Genomic DNA, 19,392 nt, shown 5'->3' with positions numbered 1-19,392 from the left:
ATGCAAAAGTATTAATTTGATAGAGGGCTATGGAGAGAGAGCGGGACAGTGGGATTAGTTTGGGATTGATGCAGGGCTATGGAGAGAGAGCGGGACAGTGGGATTAGTTTGGGATTGATACAGGGCTATGGTGTGAGTGGGGCAGTGGGATTAGTTTGGGATTGATACAGGGCTACGAGGAGAGAGCGGGGCAGTGGGATTAATTTGGGATTGATACAGGGCTATGGTGTGAGTGGGGCAGTGGGAATAGTTTGGGATTGACACAGGGCTATGGTGTGAGTGGGGCAGTGGGATTAGTTTGGGATTGATACAGGGCTATGGTGTGAGTGGGGCAGTGGGATTAGTTTGAGATTGATAGTGGGCTATGGAGAGAGCGCGGGGCAGTGGGATTAGTTTGGGATTGATACAGGGCTATGGAGAGAGAGCGGGACAGTGGGATTATTTTGGGATTGATACAGGGCTAAGGGGAGAGAGTGGGGCAATGGGATTAGTTTGGGATTGATTCAGGGCTAAGGAGAGAGACTGGGACAGTGGGATTAATTTGGGATTGATACAGGACTAAAGAGAGAGAGTGGGACAGTGGGATTAATTTGGGATTGATACTGGGCTATGGGAAGAGAGTGGGGTTAGTTTGGGGATTGATACAGGGCTAAAGGGAGAGAGTGGGACAGTGGGATTAGTTTGGGATTGAAACAGGGCTAAGGGGAGAGAGTGGGACAGTGGGATTAGTTTGGGATTGAAACAGGGCTAAGGGGAGAGAGTGGGACAGTGGGATTAGTTTGGGATTGATACAGGGCTAAGGAGAGAGAGTGGGACAGTGGGATTAGTTTGGGATTGATACAGGGCTGAGGGGAGGGAATGGGGCAGTGGGATTCGTTTGGGATTGATACAGAGATATGGGGAGAGAGTGTGGCAGTGGGATTAATTTGGGATTGATGCAGGCTATGGAGAGACTGGGATTAGTTCAGGATTGATATAGGGCTATGAGGAGAGGGAGTGGGGTCGTAGGATTAGTTTGGGATTGATATAGGGCTATGGGGAGACAGTGGGATTGATTTGGGATTGATACAGGGCTATGAGGAGAGGGATGGGGCAGTGATATTAGTTTGAGATTGAGGCTATGGGGTGAGATGGGGGCAGTGAGATTAGTTTGGGATTGATACAGTTCTATGGGGAGACATGGGATTAGTTTGGGATTGATGCAGGGCTATGAGAAGAGATCATTGTGGTGATGCCACCTCTGAGTATCCTGACTGCCCATTGGCTGTGTCCTATTCTGAGTGTTCATTGGTTGCATGTTTGCATATCATGACAATTGGAAACATTTAAAAAAAGAATCCCTACAGTGCAGCAAGACCGGGACCATACCCAGGCTTGGGCTGACAAGTGGCAAATTATATTCACACCACACAAGTGCCAGGCAATGACCATCTCCTACAAGAGAGGATCTAACCACCGCCCCTTGACATTCAATGACATTACCATCGCTGAATCCCCCACAATCAACATCCTGGGGGTTACCATTGATCAGAAACTGAACTGGACTAGCCACATTAATACTGTGGCTACCAGAGCAGATCAAAGGCTAGGAATCCTGTGGTGAGTATCTCACTTCCTGACCCCCCCAAAACCTGTCCACCATGTACACGGCACAAGTCAGGAGTGTAATGGAACACTCCCCACTTGCCTGGGTGAGTGCAGCACCAACGACACTCAAGAAGCTCAACACCATCCAGGACAAAGCAGCCGCTTGATTGTTCCTCCTTCCACAAACATTCAAACCCTCCACCACCGACGAACAGTGGCAGCCGTGTGTACCATCTACAAGATGCACTGCAGTAACTCACCATGGTTCCTTAGGCAGCACCTTCCAAACCCACGATCACTACCATCTAGAAGGACAAGGGCAGCAGATGCCTGGGAACCCCACCACCTGGAGGTTCCCCTCCAAGTCACTCACCACCCCAACTTGGAAATCGCTGTTCCTTCACTGTCGTTGGGTCAAGATCCCTTCCTAACAGCACAGTTCAAGAAGGCAGCTGACCACCACCTTGTCAAGGGCAACTAGGATGGGCAATAAAAGCTGGCCTAACCAGCGACGCCCACATCCCGGAAATGAATGTTTTAAAGAGTGCAGAAGGAGGCCATTTGACCCATCGAGTCTGCACAGACACTCAGAAGAAGCACCCTACCTCGACTCACCCTCCTGCGGTATCCCCGTAACCCCATCTAACCTGCACAGCTATGGACACAAAAGGGGGCAATTTAGCATGACCAATCCATCTAACCTGCACATCTTTGGACCGTGGGAGGAAACCAGAGCACCCGGAGGAAACCCACGCAGACACGGGGAGAACGTGCAGACTCCGCGCAGACAGTGACCCAAGCGGGAATCGAAACCGGGACCCTGGAGCTGTGAGGCCGCAGTGCTAACCACTGTGCCATCGTGCCGTCGAGCTATATTCAAGATGGCGGCTCATTATCATCTCCTCAAGGGCAATTAGGGATGGGCAACAAATGTTGACCTTACCAGCGACACGCACATCCCATGAATGACTAAAAGAAAAGACCCATTGCTCAGGAACAAATAAGTTGTAAAAATCAGGAATTAAAGGTCTCTGACTATTTGTTTAAAGGATTGCTGATAAAATGTAGCCCTTGGTTCATTAGGTAACGTTCGAGGTCAACTCCTGCTGTGGAGACTTAAACTGGTGACCCTAGTGCAGTACTGTCGGAGGTTCGTCTTGTAGCATATTAACTAGTCCCTGTCTGCCTTCACAGTTGTACGTAATGTTATGGGCCAGGGTTTAGAGAACCCCAAAGTGTTCCATGGAGTTCACCTGACCCACAACTTTTAATAGGTTGTGGTATGGGGAGCACACGGCTCACTCTACAGGTGTGGTAGAGCAGAAATGGAAACGTATTTTTTAAAGCAAAACAATGTTTATTCCATGAACTCAAGTTAACCTTTTAAAACATACAGTGAACATCTTAGCAACCGTTAATTCAAATACAACCCCCAAAGACTACAACACTAAGTAATCCGTAAGCTGTCCTTTTAACATCCAGAAGACTTACAAAAAACATAACCTTTAACAGAAACATGTTAGGTTAAAGTCACTGCTCAGAACATTTATCATTCTGAATTCACCAAATGATCAAGAGACAGTGTTTTCATGGCAGAGAGATCAACAGTACACCTGCTCTGTCTGGCTTCAGCTCCAACACTGAAAATGAAACTAAAACACACCCTGCAGCAAACAGCCTAAAACGAAAGTAAAAGGTTGACAGACAACCCAGCTCCACCCACACTCTGACATCACTGATAAACACCCATTTCTTAAACACCCATTTCTTAAAGGTACTCTCACATGACAGTAAGGAAGCATCAAATACTATGAATATCCGAATTAGGGGCGGGAGTAGACCATTCGGCCCCTCAAGCCTGCTCCACCTGACAACCCCACATTCCTGCCTACCCCTGATAACCCTTTGTCCCCTTGTTAATGAAGAATCTATCCACCTCGCCCTGCCTCCATCGGCATTTGAGGAAGAGAGTTCTAAAAGCTCACAGCCCTCGGAGAGAAAGCATTTCTCCTGGTCTCTGTCCTAAATGGCATCCCTCTTTCTAGGTTCCCACACAAGAGAAAATATCTTCGCTGCATCCACCCTGCCAAGACTCCTCAGGATCAATCCAGCCACCTCTTACTCTTCTAAACTCCACTGGATACAGGTCTGGCCTATCCAACCATTCTCCATAAGACAACTCACCCGTTCCAGGTATTAGTCCATTAAAACTCCTCTGAACTGCTTCCAATGCATCTTCCTTTAAATAATGATACAGTAGACATTGTCCTGAGGAAATCTTTGGTAATTGAAGAAGGCAGAATTAGTTAATTAATTTTGCATCCTTGGCGAAAGAAAATATTTGCATTCCCATAGCACCTTTCACAACATCAACCAATCAAGTACTTTTTCAAATGTAGTCACTGCCGTAAGGTAGAAAACTCAGGTGTTAATTTGCACAGCAAGACCCCACAATAATAATAATATGACAACAACCGGATCATCTTTTTCTTCAGTTCTGTTAGTTGAGGGAATTATATTGGCCCGCACGTTTCAAGAACTCCTTTCCAACAGTAAGCAGAGCAGATTTCCTTCCCTCAGTGATATTAGTGAACCAGGGCAGGGATTCTCCAATCCCGCGACCAAGTTCTGACGCCGGCGTGAAAAGCGGTGCGAGCCACACCCGGCGTCAACGGGCCTCAAGTGGCAGGTATCCACCCCTTCCTCGGGGGCTAGTACGGTGCCGGAGTGGTGTCCACAGCCCCGGCGCCCGAAAGCCGGTGAGCCACGGCCGCCGCATGTTCACGCGTGCGCGTGGGTTCCCGTCTCCGCGCCGGCCCCCAGGGCAATATGGCAGAGCCCGGGGCCCGGCACGGAGGAACATAGGCCCCCTCACGGAACTAGCCCGCCCGCTGATCGGTCGGCCCCGATCGCGGGCCAGGCCACCGTGGAGCCCCCCCCCTGGGTCGGATCCCCTTGCACCCCCACGAGGACGGCCCCCGCAGACACAACACCGAGGTCCCGCCGGGCGGGACCATACGTTTCCCACGTGGGCAGGACTCGGCCGAACACGGCGGGCACTCGGCCCGTCGGGGCCCGGAGAATCGCCGGGGGGCGCTTTCAACGGCCCCTGACCGGCACGGCGGCGATCCCGTGGGCGCCCGGGAATCGGCGCCGGAGAATTAGCGAGCCGGCCTCGGGGCGGCGTGCCGCGATTCTCCCACCCCCCGGCGATTCTCCGACCCTGCCGTGGTGGGATTCGAACCGATAATTACCCTAGGTCTCTAGATTACCAGTCCAGTGACAATACCATTACATCACCCCCTCCTCATTGGAGGGCTATTCTGAAAGACAGCGTCTCTGACGGTCCGGCACTCCTTCAGCGCCAACCTGGGAGTGTGGGGCCTAGGTTATGGCCTGTCCAGGTGCGCGCCCTCAAGATCAGGCAGGGCTGCCTTGTCGGAATCGACGCTGCAAGGCTGTAAGAGGGGTTTCCCCTTTTCAACAGGAAGTTACAAGGGTCCGCGTGTGGGTGGTCCACAAACAGAAGGGGAGGGGGAGAGAGAGGAAAAGATCAGGATCTGTAACAGGGAAAATGTGGAAGGTAATGGCTGCACTGGGAAAAGTCATTAAAGTTAAACTTAGAGGAGAGCCTCTGTGAAGGAGGAAAGGGGGAGAAAATCCAACCCACGACTGGAAAATCCCAGCTTGTGCTTTGAACTGGTGTTGGTTATAGAGGTCAGTGCGTGCGGGTGGTGGAAAGAAAGTTCTTCTTCTTCAAAAAAGCTCTCCTTCACTGCAGTTTATAGACAGTGACAGTGATTGAGAGCTCTCTGTACGAGCTGCAACATTTAAGATCCTTTCCAAATCCCTGCCAGTGAGGGGTTTTATATATAGATATATTCTTGTTTATTGTGAAAAGCAGCCCAACTGGGGACTGCTGGAAATTCTTCCAGTAGCAACCTAATGACCTCAGATTGAAGAAAAAGAGCTCTTTCCCCCACCCCCTCCACAAATCGCTCCTTGCTTTGGATCAAAAAGAAATAGTCAATGATTTTCACACATGGAAAAATTAACACCTCCTCTCTCTCTGTGTCACATTGTTTCTCTTTAATTTTGCCTGATTTTACCTCAGGTTTTTAAAAAAACAACATATTTTTGGCAGTCCCTTCCCCATCGGATTGTATTGAATCGCACAGCACGGAAGAAGGGCAGCACCCACCTCGTCCCTCCACATGGTCGTGTGAATTGGTCCCCTTCAAGTCGACTGATGGGCGGGAGAGGGTTGAGGTGGGGGATAAGGGAATGGGGAGGGTGGGGGTGGCGAGGCTGTGGCAAGATGGCTAGAAGCGATTCGACGGGTCATTTTACACAAGGCGTCAAGTTAAGGGAAATCAAGGGAAAAGGCATTGGACAGGGTTGTCAGCAAGCCGGTCCCCAAAGACTGGTTTTACAGCCTGTAGCGCAACAAATACTCACTCAAGTGGAGAAGTGATGAAGTCAATCGAGGCTTTATTAAGCAAGACTTGTTCCCCAGCAGCTCAGTTACAGAATGCGGCTGCTGGGAGAACTCAAGCTCTTATACTCCGCCTTCTGGGCGGAGCCAGCAGGCAACAGATCCAACCAGGACCCGGGACCTGTCAGCCAATAGCCTCTCGGTTTCACAGGTACTGTACTACCCCTAATACATACCACCACACAGCCCCCACTCTCTGCCCATTTCTGCTCGCGGACTTCTGTCAAGTGTTGGCAGGCGAATCAGAAGAGGTGTGGCGGAATGGCTAGGTATACAGGAGATAGCAAAACCAAGGATCGTCGCTTGATTCACCTTTCCATCTGGGGAAGCACTGATACCTATTTATTGACTTATCCCTAATTGCCTTGGGGGGGGATGAAGAGTTAACTGCAAGAGTGGGGCCTGGAGTCCTGTGTAGGGGGGAGGCAGTGGCACAGTGGTATTGTCACTGGGCTAGTAATCCAGAGACGAAGAGTAATGCTCTGGGGACCGGGGTTCGAATCCCACCACGGCAGATCTGGAAGTAAATATCTAATGATGACCATGAAACCATTGTCAATTGTTGGAAAAACCCCATCTGGTTCACTGATGTCCTTTAGGGAAGGAAATCTACTGTCCTTAGCTGGTCTGTTGGTAGAACCCTCAAGAGTATTGAAAGTCAGAGAGATCGAGGTGAACAGGTCCACAGGTCACTGAAAGGGGCAACACAGGTGGAGAAGGTAGTCAAGAAGGCATACGGCATGCTTGCCTTCATTGGCCGGGGCATTGAGTATAAGAATTGGCAAGTCATGTTGCAGCTGTATAGAACCTTAGTTAGGCCACACTTGGAGTATAGTGTTCAATTCTGGTCGCCACACTACCAGAAGGATGTGGAGGCTTTAGAAATGAAATGAAATGAAAATCGCTTATTGTCACAAGTAGGCTTCAAATGAAGTTACTGTGAAAATCCCCTAGTCGCCACATTCCGACGCCTGTTCAGGGAGGCTGTTACGGGAATTGAACTGTGCCGCTGGGCTTTCAAAGCCAGCGATTTAGCCCTGTGCTAAACAGCCCCTGAGAGAGGGTGCAGAAGAGATTCACCAGAATGTTGCCTGGTATGGAGGGCATTAGCTATGAGGAGCGGTTGAATAAACTCAGTTTGTTCTCACTGGAATGACGGAGGTTGAGGGGCGACCTGATAGAGGTCTACAAAATTATGAGGGGCATAGACAGAGTGGATAGTCAGAGGCTTTTCCCCGGGGTAGAGGGGTCAATTACTCGGGGGCATAGGTTTAAGGTGCGAGGGGCAAGGTTTAGAGTAGATGTACGAGGCAAGTTTTTTACACAGAGAGTAGTGGGTGCCTGGAACTCGCTGCCGGAGGAGGTGGTGGAAGCAGGGACGATAGTGACATTTAAGGGGTATCTTGACAAATACATGAATAGGATGGGAATAGAGGGATACGGACCCAGGAAGTGTAGAAGATTTTAGTTTAGTCGGGCAGCATGGTCGGCTCGGGCTTGGAGGGCCGAAGGGCCTGTTCCTGTGCTGTACTTTTCTTTGTTCTTTGTTCTTTGTTGTTCTTTGTCCTACATGTGACTCCAGACCCACAGCAATATGGTTGACACTGAAATGGCCGAGCGAACCACTCAATCCAAAGACAATTGGAGATGGACAACAAATGGTGACCGAGTCAGCAACTCCAGCCAGCCAACCATGCACTTATAAAAAAAATCAAGACTGACAACTTTCCCTTCCTCAAGCGCAGTGAAGCACAGGAACAGGAATGAGCCATTCAGCCCCTTAACGTTAACAAAGCTCCAGGATCTGATGGTCTAAATCCTAGAGTTCAGAGATAGCTTTCCAGATCTGATTTTCCCAAATTCCCTAGATTCTAAAATGGGCCCAGTGATTGGAAGTTAGAAAATGTAACACTGCCTATCCTAAAAAGGAGGGAGAGGCTGCTTTTCACTTTGAGGGGGGAGAGCTGACCGGTGGTGATTTAACCTGAGGATCACCACACCTCAGACGAGGGGCAAGATTGAGAACCTCAAGATGAATAACCTCAGCCAGAACATGGATTGAACTCACGCTGCTCGCCTCGCCTTACTAGTCCAGTGACATCACAAAACAGTTGTCTAGCCAAGCGAGCTAAACAATGTACCTGACAGAGAAAGATAGTTGGTGTTCATGTCTTAGCATGGATAGAGGATTAGTTGATGGACAGGAGGCAATGAGTGGGGATAAACAGGGTATTTTAAAGTTGGCAGGCGGTGAATTGCAGGGTTACGCAGGAATCAGTGCTGGGGCTTCAGCTATTTGCAATCAAAATTAATGGCTGAGATGAGGAGATCCACATTTGCCGATGACGCAAAGCTAGGTGGGAATGTAAGCTGTGGGGAGGACACAGAGAGGCTACAAATGAGCTTCACAACTTGCCTCGCTGGGATTAGATCTCCCAATCTCACAATGTTGAGTACCAGAACCACAAGGCCACACTACCAGCCAGCTGCGAGTTCAATCTCTTCACCTGAGACAGCATTCCACTGGAATCACAAAGCTGCCCTCCCACCTCTAGTTATTGGCGTACTGCCAACTCTTTGAGAAACTGTTATCTTCACCCCCCCCCCCTCCCCCCTGAGTTTCTATGAACTCCAGTCTCCTGACTACACCAAGCTACAAATAGCTTTTTAATGGGATGTGGGCATCGCGGGCCATGCCAGCATTTATTACCCTTCCCTAATTGTCCTTGAGGGGTAAGTTCAGAGTCAACCACGTTCCTGTGGGTCTGGAGTCTCAGGCAGCACGGTAGCACAGTTGCTTCACAGCTCCAGGGTCCCAGGTTCGATTCCCGGCTTGGGTCACTGTCTGTGCGGAGTCTGCACGTCCTCCCCGCTTGTGCGTGGGTTTCCTCCGGGTGCTCCGGTTTCCTCCCACAGTCCAAAGATGTGCAGGTTCGGTGGATTGGCCACGATAAATTGTCCTTGGTGTCCAAAAAGGTTAGATGCGGTTACTGGGTTACAGGGATAGGGTGGAAATGTGGGCTTAGATCGGGTGATCGTTCCATGGGCCAGTGCAGACTCGATGGGCCAAATGGCCTCCTTCTGCACTGTAAATTCTATGATCTATGATCTGAAGGGCATAAGTGAACCTGGTGGGTTTTTACAACAATCGGCAATTGGTTTCATGGTCGTCATTGGACTATTAATTCTAGATTTTTATTGAATTCAAATGTCACCATCTGCAGTGGCGGGATTTGATCCTGTGTCCCCAGAGCAGTGCTCAGGGCCTCTGGTTTACTAGTCCAGTGACAAAACTACTATGCCACCACTTCTCCGTCTCCTGAACGCTACCTGCCTCCAGCATGCAACCAATGATCTGCTGCCTCCTTCCTAGTTCCTCAGGATTTTCCTGAGTCCTATCTGCCTGGAGCCTATTAATAGCAGCACATATTCAGCCTCCACCCTTTTCCCATGCAGCAGATAAATCAAAACCAGAGAACTTGCTTAAGCGCCACCTATCTCCAAGACGATGTATCCTTTCAGGATTCACTGAATGCTTATAAACTAATTTAGCTCCAACCCCCCAAAATAAAATATGTTTCTGAGTGCACTTCCTTGCAACTAGCGTAGAGACCATCTCCAGCTCTCCAGCTAAGTGAGCTCAACTGCTGTTATAGGATCTTACCTTTCTAGCTGTGAACTCCATAAGTCCACATGGCTCCAACATTTGAAGTGTAATAGACTCCAAGCCGCTTTAGTTACATTTACGTGGGCAGCACGGTAGCTTTGTGGATAGCACAATTGCTTCACAGCTCCAGGGTCCCAGGTTCGATTCCGGCTTGGGTCGCTGTCTGTGTGGAGTCTACACATCCTCCCCGTGTGTGCGTGGGTTTCCTCTGGGTGCTCCGGTTTCCTCCCACAGTCCAAAGACGTGCAGGTTAGGTGGATTGGCCACGATAAATTGCCCTTAGTGTCCAAAATTGCCCTTAGTGTTGGGTGGGGTTACTGGGTTATGGGGATAGGGTGGAGGTGTTGACCTTGGGTAGGGTGCTTTTTCCAAGAGCCGGTGCAGACTCGATGGGCCGAATGGCCTCCTTCTGCACTGTAAATTGCATGTGAAATTCACAGGGGAAAGGAATGGAAGGATAGGCAGGTAGATTGAGAGGGGAGTGGGATGGGCATAGGCTCAAATGGAGCATTAACACCAACAGGGACACGTCTAATTTCCTGCTGCACACTCTGTGTGATTCTATCTGGCTGAGCACTGTATGGTATGCCCATGCAATTACTATCTCACTGTTAAATCAGCCATCGCTGTCTCAATTTGCCCCACAAAAACAGGTGTGATGCACAGCAGTTGGGCCCTCTTCTTTGGCCTTAGTGAAAACAAAATCATGCTGTGCTGACTCTGACTGTTCCCTGCATTTCTTGTGTAAACTGGACTGGCCTTTTTGTTGTCTTGTTACAGATCCATATGCGATAGTCTCGTTCCTGCATCAAAGCCAAGCCACTGTCACAATCAAAGGCACCTTGAACCCCACCTGGGACCAGACACTAATCTTCTATGAGGTGGAGATTTTCAGTGGGCCCAGCATCACTGCCAATAACCCACCCAACATCGTGGTTGAACTTTATGATCAAGACACTTACGTAAGTCCGATTGTCGATTTCATTATGCAGCCAATGTTACGCAGTAACAGGAAGAGATCATTCAGCTCCTGAAGCTGGTTACATAGGAATGGGGAGCCATTCAGCCCCTCTAGCCTATGCACAGGAGCAGAAACATTGGGCTGGAATCCTGAGAATCCTGCCCAAGGTCAATGGATTTTTCCATTGTCGGCGTCTCGCCAATGGCGTTTTTATGGTGGGCAAGATTATCATAGAATTTTCAGTGCAGAAGGAGGCCATTCGGCCCATCGAGTCTGCACCGGCTCTTGGAAAGAGCACCCTACCCAAGGTCAACACCTCCACCCTATCTCCATAACCCAGTAACCCCACTAAGGGAAACTTTGGACACTAAGGGCAATTTATCATGGCCAATCCACCTAACCCGCACATCTTTGGACTGTGGGAGGAAACCGGAGCACCCGGAGGAAACCCACGCACACACGGGGAGGAAGTGCAGACTCCGCACAGACAGTGACCCAAGCCGGAATCGAACCTGGGACCCTGGAGCTGTGAAGCAATTGTGCTATCCACAATGCCCATTAGCTCCACACTAGTGCCAGGCAATGACTCTGATCAGCAAGAGAAAGTCTGACCATTCCCTCTTGACATTCAAAGGCATTACCATGACTAAATCCTGCACTATCAACATCCTGGAGGTTAGCACTGACCAGAAATTGAATTGGACTAGCCATAGAAACATTGTGGCTACACGAGCAGGTCAAAGACCGGGAATTCTGCTGCGACTAATTCATTTCCTGACTCCCCAAACCTTGACCACCATCTACAATCAGGACCGTGATGGAATACTCTTCTCGATGAGTGCAGCTCCAACGACCCTAAAGCAGCTCAACACCATCCAGGAAAAAGGAGCCCGCTTGATTGCCACCCCATCCACCACTTTTAACATTCACTCCCTCCACCACCGACAAACAGTGTCAGTCATGTGTCCCATCTACAAGATGCACTGCAGCAACTCAACATGTCTCCTTAGACAGCACCTTTCAGCCACCTGACCACTACCATCTCAAAGGACAAGAGCAGCAGATACCTGGGAACCCCACCACCTGGAGGTTCCCCTCCAAGTCACTCACCACCCTGACTTATTCATTTTGGTAGGAATAACAGCAAAAGGGATTATTATTTAAATGATAAAATATTAAAACATGCTGCTGTGCAGAGAGCCCTGGGTGTGCTAGTGCAAGAGTCACAAAAAGTTACTTTACAGGTGCAACAGGTGATTAAGAAGGCGAATGGAGTTTAGTCCTTCATTGCTAGAGGGGTGGTGTTTAAGACACCCCTTAAACGTCACTTTTGTACCTGCTTCCACCACGTCCTCTGGCAGCGAGTTCCAGGCACCCACCACCCTCTGTGTAAAATACTTCCCTTGCACATCTCCTTTAAACCTTGCCCCTCGCACCTTAAACCTATGCCCCCTAGTAATTGACTCTTCCACCTTGGGAAAAGCCTCTGACTATCCACTCTGTCCATGTCCCCCATAATTCTGTAGACCTCTATCAGGTCGCCCCTCAACCTCCGTCGTTCCAGTGAGAACAAACCAAGTTTATCCAACCTCTCCTCATAGCTGGAGCCCCTCATACCAGGCAGCATCCTGGTAAATCTCTCTGTACCTTCTTCAAAGCCTCCACATCCTTCTGGCCTTGTGGGGACCAGAATTGAACACTATACTCCAAGCGTCCTCCGAACAAATGGATGGACGAAGCTGATCTCCACGGCTGGAGCTGATGATCTCTAGTCTTCTTGCTAATAGCAGCCTTGTCTCTTCGTCCTTTGGCTCCTTCAGTTGGCTGAGATATCAGGATGTCTCCATCTTCTCCGAGACAAGTGTTGGAAGGGGCAGTTCCTTCTATTTTCTACAGCCTTCTAGAGCTAGCCAAAGTCTAAGGTCGATGCCACCATGGATCATTTTGAAAAGCTCTCCTCTGTTCAAAGTCTTCTCGAACCAGGCATAATGTTAGACCAAAACAATAAGCTCTCTTCCATCTAAAAAGTTCTTTTTGCCTCTTGAGGCTCTGTTTCTATATCTCATTTCAGGCAAGTTTATGCCAATCATTTATTCAGTTGTCCATTGACAAGGGCCTGATATTCCAGGTAATTTCCCCTCATTCCCATCGGATGCCCATGAAGCCATCTTCTGTGGCTCAACACTTGTTTGGTCCTTTCTGAACTTCAGATGGTTGGTTCACAAGAAGCTCATGAAGTTAACGCCCTGTCAGCATTAGCAATGTCTGCTTTCAGTGCTTGAGCGAGAGATGTGTCCTTGGGAGAGGAAACGACCTTCGCTGTCTTGTGTTTGTCACCTGAATGAGCTGGTATGGGAGTTCTACTTATCAGGAAAAGTCAGAGCGACCTATCCCTGTAATATTCAATACATTTGGCGGGATTCTCCCCCCCCCCCCACGCCGGGTGGGAGAATTGCCAGGGCGCCGCGCGAGTCCCCCCTCGCCGCCCCGACACCCGCACACGATTCTCCCCCACCCCCCAAACCAGCGCCGCGAGAATCACGCCTGGCCGCTCGGAGAATCGACGCTCGCTGTTTGTAACGGGCGAGCGGCGATTCTCCGGCCCGGATGGGCCGAGCGGCCTGCCCAACACGACAGGTTCCCGCCGGCGCCGGCCACACCTGGTCGCTGCCGGCGGGAACTGAGCGGGAACGCTTGGAGGGCGGCCTGTGGGGAGGGGGTTCCTGCACCGGGGGGGGCCTCCGATGGGGTCTGGCCCGCGTTCGGTGACCACCGATCGGCGGGCCGGTCTCTCTAAAGGAGGACCTCCTTTCCTCCGCCGCCCTGCAAGATCCATCCGCCATCTTCTTGCGGGGCGGCCTCGGGGAGGACGGCAACCGCGCATGCGCGGGTGACGTCATTTACGCGACGCCGGCCGCGTCATCGACGCGGCGCCGCTTTTTACGCGGCGCCAAGGCCCGGCGCGGCGGGAGAATAGGGGGCTGGGAGCGGCCTCCGACGCCGGAGTGAAACACTCCGGTTTTCACTCCGGCGTCGGCACTTAGACTCCATTTCGGAGAATCGCGCCCATTTTCTTCGGATTTTATAAAATGATTATCTCGTGATTTCTTCCAATGGCCTAACTCTGATTTGGAGGTGATGTCCCCATGTCCTGGACTCCCTCCCACCCACGCACCAGTGTAAAATTTCTCTCCATCAATTCCTTTCCAAATATTAAAGATCACAATCAAAATGATCAGACAAAAAGTGATGCTGCCTTGTCATCGGATTCTGGTGAACCCTTTTCCAAGGCCAGTACATCCTAAGACATGGGAGCAGAAGTAGGCCATTCAGCCCAACCAGCCTGCTCCACCACTGAATGAGATTCTGACTAATCTGATGTAATAATCGTTCTTGCCTTAGCCCCACAACCCTTGATTCCCGTACAGATTGAAAACCTGTCTCCCTCAGCCTTGAATCCACGAAACCACCCTCTGCGGTGAAGAATTCCACCGATTCACAACCCTCGGGGAGAAGAGATTCCTCCCCAGGGCGACCCCCTTACTCTGAGTTTTGTGTTGTGCCTCCCAGGAACCGTGAACAGTGCTCCAGCTGTGGCCCACGCAGGGCTTTGTCCAGCTGAAATAAAACTGTTTGCTCACTTCTCACCATCTGTCCGTTGACCCGTTCTTTGGATACACCGAATTTTATTGAAAGCTGCTGGAACGGTGAGTGACAAATTCCGAGCAGGTCAAGGAAGTGATCTGTTATCCAACCGCTGACACCTGCACAGTGCGGTAGCCCGGTTCGAACCCCTCTCGGCACTGGGCTACAACCTGCGCTGCACCGACATTGTGGTCCCGTCGAAAGGAACTTCGAGACGTTGGCCAGCCTTCCCTCAGGTAAACACTCCGCGGCGGGGAATTTGTGAAATGCAACAAAAAATTTTTAAAAAATAACACGGAGATTTTTCTTCCGAGAAATTCTTCCATCCAGCGTGTGCCAGTAGCCTGAAGGATTGAAAAAAAAACACAAAGGTTGACATTCCAGGATGTAGGTTCTTTGGCTGGAACGCTACTGAAACATTTTTAACAGCTGATCCAATACAACGTCATTGTTGCTGCTTCGAATGAACAGCTTCGAGGATCATTTGTAACCGGCTGAGTGGGTGAGGTTGGAGTACCCCCTGCTAAATTTGGGTATGAGATGCACCACTGCCTGTTGAAAGAATCTGCATTTGTATACTGCCTTTCACGTCCGCAGGGTGTCCTGAAGTACATGGCGCCGATAAAATGCTTTTCCAGATGTGTAGCTATTCCCGCGATGATGCAAATGTGGCAACCAATTGGTGCACAGCAAGCTCCCACAATCAGCTCTGGGGTGTAAAAAAACTCGACCATCTTTTATTTTTTGAAGTGAAGTTTTGTGAGAGCTGGGGCGGCCCCATTCCCACAGGAATGCGATTCCATGTAACCCGATATATCAACAAACAACAGATTCAAAAGCCAAATGGAAACACAGAAGAGCAGTAAATGTGTGAAAAAATCTTGACTCAATTCGTTCGCACCATACAATATCCTGACTGTGGAAAAGGCTGGGGCTTTGCATCGTAAATGATCTGGAGGTAGCTGCGGAAAAGGTGCATGATCCCTTCATCCATTCAGGGTTCTTAGCTTCCTTCGGCTCCTTGGTTGAAGATGGTGCTGCATCTACGATTGCTTCATTGGTCAGTTCTGCCGTGCAGTGCAAGGCATCGGCAGGATGAAAAGGGATCGCAAGTGCACATCTAAATAGTTCTGAAATGTCCTGAGGGTCTCTGCCTCCACCACTCTTTCAGGCGGCGAGTTCCACACTCACATCACCCTCTGAATGAAAATGCTTTCTCTCACATCCCCTCGAGACCTCCTGCCCCCTGGTCATTGATCCCTCCACCAAAAGAAAGCGTTTGCTCCTCTCTATTCTATTTCTGCCCCTCATGATTTTATGTCTGCACGTTCCCCCCGTGTCTGCGTGGGTTTCCTCCGGGTGCTCGGGTTTCCTCCCACAGTCCAAAGACGTGCAGGTTAGGTGGATTGGCAATGATAAATTGACCTTAGTGACCAAAAAAGGTTAGGAGGGGATATTGGGTTACTGGGATAGGGAGGAAGTGAGGGCTTAAGTGGGTTGGTGCAGACTCAATGGGCTGAATGGCCTCCTTCTGCACTGTATGTTCTATGTCTATGTCTAATTGCCTCATGCCTTCCTTTTCTCCTTATCCAATGCTGTACATCCCTCAATATCCAGGGTTCACTGGATTTGTTGGTCCCACACTTTTTCTTGATTGGGACTTGTTGGCCCTGTACTCTCCCTATTTCCTTCTTGAATGCGTCCCACTGTTCTGTCTCGGATTTGCCTAAAGGTCCACTGTGGCCAAATCGTATCTGATCTGATTAAAAACGGCCATGTCAGCATCTAGCAGGTGTAAAGTAAAACATGCCTCATCATCGGATTGGCTGGCCTTACCCTGCTCTTCCTCATTCTCCATGTACTGACCTGTTTGGACCCAATTTCCGACCGACCACGTTTTTCACTTTTTCCGGGATTTGGTCAGACTGCCAGGCTTTGCACAACCTTTCACTGAGAGATCTCGATGTGCGATAACAGCTTGCCCAGCGCTCCATACCTCACATTCTTGCATGGTCTAACTCTGCTCTGATTCATAGAATGCAAAGAATCCCTACAGTGCAGAAGGAGGCCATTCGGCCAATCGGGTCTGCAATGACCCAATCTAGGCCCACTCCCGCACCCTATACCCACAGCACTGGCGCATTGATCGTGGCCAACCCCCCTAACCTGCACGTCTTTGGGCTGTGGGAGGAAACCGGAGCACCCGGAGGAAACCCACGCAGACACAGTCATCTGAGGCCGGAATTGAACCCGGGTCCCTGGCGCTGTGAGGCAGCAGTGCTAAGCACTGTGCCACCGTGTTCCTCTCCAGCATTGTCATATGATGATCTCAGACAAGTTCGGCTGATCCGGATTGGCCAGTCTAGAAGTTTTGATGATCACGGGTACCATTCTTTGGAGTTTGCTATTCTTCTATGGAACGGTTGGCAACTTCAACATAACCAGAACTGTGGGTCATCCAAGTTTGACTCATTGCGGTTTCACTGGGCGGCACAGTGGTTAGCACTGCTGCCTCACAGCGCCAGGGACCCGGGTTCAATTCAGGCCTTGAGTCACTGTTTGCGTGGAGTTTGCACATTCTCCCTGTGTCTGCGTTGGTTTCCTCTCACAGTCCAAAGATGTGCCGGTTAGGTGAGGTTACGGGGTAAGTATGGGGGAGTGGGCCTAGGTGAGGTGATCTTTCGGGAGGGTCGGGTGCAGACCTGATGGCCTCCTTCTGCACTGTAGGAATTCTGTGCTTCTATGTACGAAACATTGGGAGACGAGGCAGGGAGAAGTGATGTGGGGAGCAGTTTTAAAGCCATAGGCCAGGATTTCTGCCCCCCACCACGGTATGTCTCCCCCAGAAGATGCGGCTGCCATTTAAATTTCCACTCAGTTCTGCGGGGGCCGTAAAACCCGCTGTGCGGGAGGGGCTGTGAAATCGTGGCCGAGGAATTGTAGAACCATCATTGAGCCATTCAGCCCAGAATGAGACCACCCAGACCCTTCTGCCTCTTATGAAGAACTTTCCACTTAGTGTTCACTCTCCTTCCTCACTTCCCATAGCCCTGCATTCATTTTTAAAATATTTATCAAATCCCGTTTGAAATTGGCTGCAGGATGACTGTGTTTATTCCCCTTTGCCCCTCCCCTCAGGGTGCCGACGAGTTTATGGGTCGATGTATCTGCAGACCATCCCTGGAGCCTTCCCCCAGGCTGGCCTGGTACCCGGTGCGAAGAGGACCCAGAAACGCAGGCGAGCTTCTTGCCGCCTTCGAGCTCATCCCAAGGGAGAAGGTACGTGAAACGTAAAATCAAATCTCCTACCTCAGCACAAACAACGACAATGGGTATTTACACAGCGATTAAACATAATAAAACGTCCCAAGGTGCTTCATACAAGTGTTATCAAATAAATACCAAGCCACATATGAAGATATTCGGGCAGGTAAGCGATAAATTGGTCCAAGAGGTAGGCTTTAAGAAGCATTCTAAAGGAGGCGGAGTTGTAGAGAGGGAATCCCAGAGCTTCAGGCACAGAGTTTCTCATGGGGAACTAGGAAATGGCAGAGCAATGAAACCACCCCATTAGTTCAGTCTTCGCGGAGGCAGACACAAAGAGCCAGCCAGCAATTCTAGGGCCGAGTAAGAGGGAGGAATTGAAGGAAATTAATCATCAGTAAAAGAAAAGTGCAGGAGTAATGAATGGGACTGAAAGCCGATTAAACCCCCCCCCCCCCCCCAGAGGAGGTGGCCATTGGAACACCCGTTAGCTGTCACCGTCCAAAATTCTGGAGCTTCGGGAACAGTCCCGGCAGATTGGAGGGTGGACAACGTAACTCTGCAATTTGAAAAAGGCGGGAGGCGGAAAATAGGGAATTACAGACCGGTTAGCTTAACATCAGTCGTCGGGGAAAGTGCCTGTAAAGCAACACTTGGAAAATATTAACGGGATTAGACAAAGTCAACGTGGATTTATGAAAGGGGAGATCGTGTTTGTCAAACCTACTGGAGTGTTTTTGAGGATGTAACTAGTACAATAGATAAGGGTGAACCAGTGGATGTGGTCTGCGTCACCGTTTCACATGATCATTACTGATCCTCTCTCACAACACCATACCCAGTGCTCTCTTCATACACCTTTAGAATGTAGAAATCGATCTATTTCCTTCTTAAATATGTTCAGTGATTTGTCCTCCATGGCCTCTGTGGTAGAGAATCCAACAGGTGCACCACTCTCTGAGTTTAGATATTTTTCCTCATCTCAGTCCCAAATGGCCTACCTCAGATCCTGAGACTGTGACCCAAAAGAACAGACCAACAATGTTGCCCTCCATGTGTTAAATGTTCTTCCATTCTGAGGTTTCCTCCACCACTCCCATTCCTTCTTCTAGCACCAGCAGTGTCAGTGAGGGTGTGCAGTCACTGCTGACTGTAACCAGCAACGTTAACAACAGCAAAAGAGTTGGAGAAATTCTGAACTAATATCCTGGAGTCAGAAAGATAAATATCACTCTAATCTAATTGTTCTTTGTGTCTCTTTTGTCATACAGCGTACAGTCCACCGCATTCCTGGCTTGCAGGTAAGACTGATAGTCTGGACGTATTCATAATCTCACCTGTCCATGTTGCATACAGAGTAAAGCTCCCTCTACACTGTCCTCATCAAACACTCCCAGGACAGGTACAGCACGGGGTTAGATACAGAGTAAAGCTCCCTCGACACTGTCCTCATCAAACACTCCCAGGACATGTACAGCACGGGGTTAGATACAGAGTAAAGCTCCCTCTACACTGTCCCCATCAAATACTCCCAGGACAGGTACACACAGGGTTAGATACAGAGTAAAGCTCCCTCGACACTGTCCCCATCAAACACTCCCAGGACAGGTACAGCACGGGGTTAGATACAGAGTAAAGCTCCCTCTACACTGTCCCCATCAAACACTCCCAGGACAGGTACACACAGGGTTAGATACAGAGTAAAGCTCCCTCGACACTGTCCCCATCAAACACTCCCAGGACAGGTACAGCATGGGGTTAGATACAGAGTAA

At 49.9% G+C, this 19,392-nt stretch overlaps 1 protein-coding gene across 1 annotated transcript in view; it reads left to right on the top strand.

The window, feature by feature from the left end:
- dysf (dysferlin, limb girdle muscular dystrophy 2B (autosomal recessive)) overlaps window positions 1-19,392 on the top strand; it is a 427,787-nt gene that overhangs the window by 296,395 nt on the left and 112,000 nt on the right. Inside the window, exons 32-34 of the mRNA XM_072497740.1 lie at window positions 10,530-10,711; window positions 17,494-17,634; window positions 18,891-18,920. Coding sequence (XP_072353841.1) covers window positions 10,530-10,711; window positions 17,494-17,634; window positions 18,891-18,920 — 353 coding nt within the window. The remainder of the gene's footprint in view (window positions 1-10,529; window positions 10,712-17,493; window positions 17,635-18,890; window positions 18,921-19,392) is intronic.

This window comes from Scyliorhinus torazame, chromosome 3 (assembly GCF_047496885.1).
Source record: "Scyliorhinus torazame isolate Kashiwa2021f chromosome 3, sScyTor2.1, whole genome shotgun sequence".
NCBI classification, from domain to species: domain Eukaryota; kingdom Metazoa; phylum Chordata; class Chondrichthyes; order Carcharhiniformes; family Scyliorhinidae; genus Scyliorhinus; species Scyliorhinus torazame.
The sequence above is the reverse complement of the archived record's forward strand: the minus strand, read 5'-3'. Positions and strand labels throughout refer to the sequence as shown.